Source organism: Gadus macrocephalus, chromosome 12 (genome assembly GCF_031168955.1).
Source record: "Gadus macrocephalus chromosome 12, ASM3116895v1".
Taxonomy (NCBI): domain Eukaryota; kingdom Metazoa; phylum Chordata; class Actinopteri; order Gadiformes; family Gadidae; genus Gadus; species Gadus macrocephalus.
This window is the reverse complement of record NC_082393.1, coordinates 815507-817122: the sequence shown is the minus strand read 5'-3', so window position 1 is coordinate 817122 and position 1616 is coordinate 815507. Positions and strand designations below refer to the sequence as shown.

The following is a 1616-nucleotide window of genomic DNA, read 5'->3' as shown; positions in this document are numbered from 1 at the left end:
CCCCCTCTCTCACTCTCTCCCTCCCTCTCTCTCTCTCTCCCCTCCCCCCTCTCTCCTCCTCCCTCTCTCTCTCTCTCCCCATCTCTCTCTGTCTCCCTCTCTCCCCCCTCTCTCTCTATCGCCCCCCTCTCTCTCGCTCTCTCTCCCCCTCTCTCTCTCTCTCTCTCTCGCTCTCTCTCCCCCTCGCCCTCTCCCCCCCCTCTCTCTCTCTCCCCCCCCTCTCTCTCTCTCCCCCCCTCTCCCCCCCCCTCTCTCTCTCCCCCCACACACATTTTCTCTCTCTCTCTCTCTCTCTCTCTCTCTCTCTCTCTCTCTCTCTCTCTCTCCCCCTCTCCCTCTCTCTCTCCCCCCCTCTCTCTCTCCCCCCCCCCCCTCTCTCTCTCACCAGGTGGGTCCTGGGCTGAGGGTAAACAGCTCACCTGGTGAGTCGGGGTGGAGAGGAAAAGTACAGCTCCTCTATGCCTCCTGCCGCGGGCTGCTGGGGGGCGTGTCCGGAGTTAACCATTAACCCCTCCCCCTGGGGCGCCACCGGACGACTGGTCAGACCTGAACAGACGCACGGACAGACCACAGCATTCCCTGTCTGCTCCCCTGAAGCACCTCCTCACCTCTCCTCCTCACCTGAAGCACCTCCTCACCTGAAGCACCTCCTCACCTCTCCTCTTCACCTGCTCCTCCTCACCTGCTCCTCCTCAGCTCTCCTCCTCCACCTCCTCATCATGCTGGGAGCGTTGCTGGTGCTACTGGGAACCACAGCCTGCCTTGCTCAGGACCTCTGCACGAATGGTGAGGAACCAGAACTCACCGGTTCTGGAGTGGCTCGGAGAAGAGGCTGTAGCCAAGTAGGATTAGTTTAGTTGACTGGAACTGGTTTACTTTAGTCAAGCTGTTCATTCTTAGTTCAGTACTGGTTTACTTTACTTAAGCTGCACATTCTTAGTTCAGTACTGGTTTACTTTAGTAGAACTGTTTTAGTTTAGTCAAATTTCTTTAGGAGTACTGGTTTATTTGGATAATGCCAGTTTATTGATACCATCCTAACTGTATAATTCAGTTGGCAGTCATATCTCAGTTCTGTGGTAATAGTTTAGTAGCACTAGTTTATAACTAGTGCTACCAGTCTCACACTAGTCTCGCTCCCTGAGCCAGGACTACAGACCGTGGCTGTGGTCATGAGCATGGGTCAGCTGCCTCAGCTCTTCAACCAGGGCCTGCTGTTGCCATGGTTTCATCTTCTGATCCAGAGGTTCAGTGTGTGGAGGTCCCAGGTCTGTCTGGGTCCAGACTAGAGGCTGAGTAGACGTGTTCCACCCTGACCAAGTCTCTCAGTGGTTCCAGTCCCCAAGAGGGGACGGGGTCACGCTGGAGTCTATTGTCCACTGGTTATTGATCTACCAGATCGGTTAAAACCTAATCGGATTCAACCTCGGATTCAACCTCAAACCGTAACCCATCTGCTAGCCGGAGCGCGCTGAGGGCAGCTACAGCAGGCCGGGGCGGCATGTGGCTCAGGGGGTAGAGCGGGTCGGCTGGTAACCGGAAGGTCCCTGGTTCAATCCCCGGCTCCTCCTAGCTGAGTGCCGAGGTGTCCCTGAGCGAGACGCCTCCCCCTGACT

The 1616-nt window shown here is 56.3% G+C and overlaps 1 protein-coding gene across 1 annotated transcript in view; it reads left to right on the top strand.

Moving 5' to 3' along the window:
• Nucleotides 1–525: 525 nt before the first annotated feature.
• The window catches only part of cltrn (collectrin, amino acid transport regulator), a 5783-nt gene continuing 4692 nt past the window's right edge, over nt 526–1616 (top strand). Inside the window, exon 1 of the mRNA XM_060067280.1 lies at nt 526–786. Within this exon, the coding sequence (XP_059923263.1) occupies nt 720–786 (67 nt within the window). The 5' untranslated portion in view covers nt 526–719. The remainder of the gene's footprint in view (nt 787–1616) is intronic.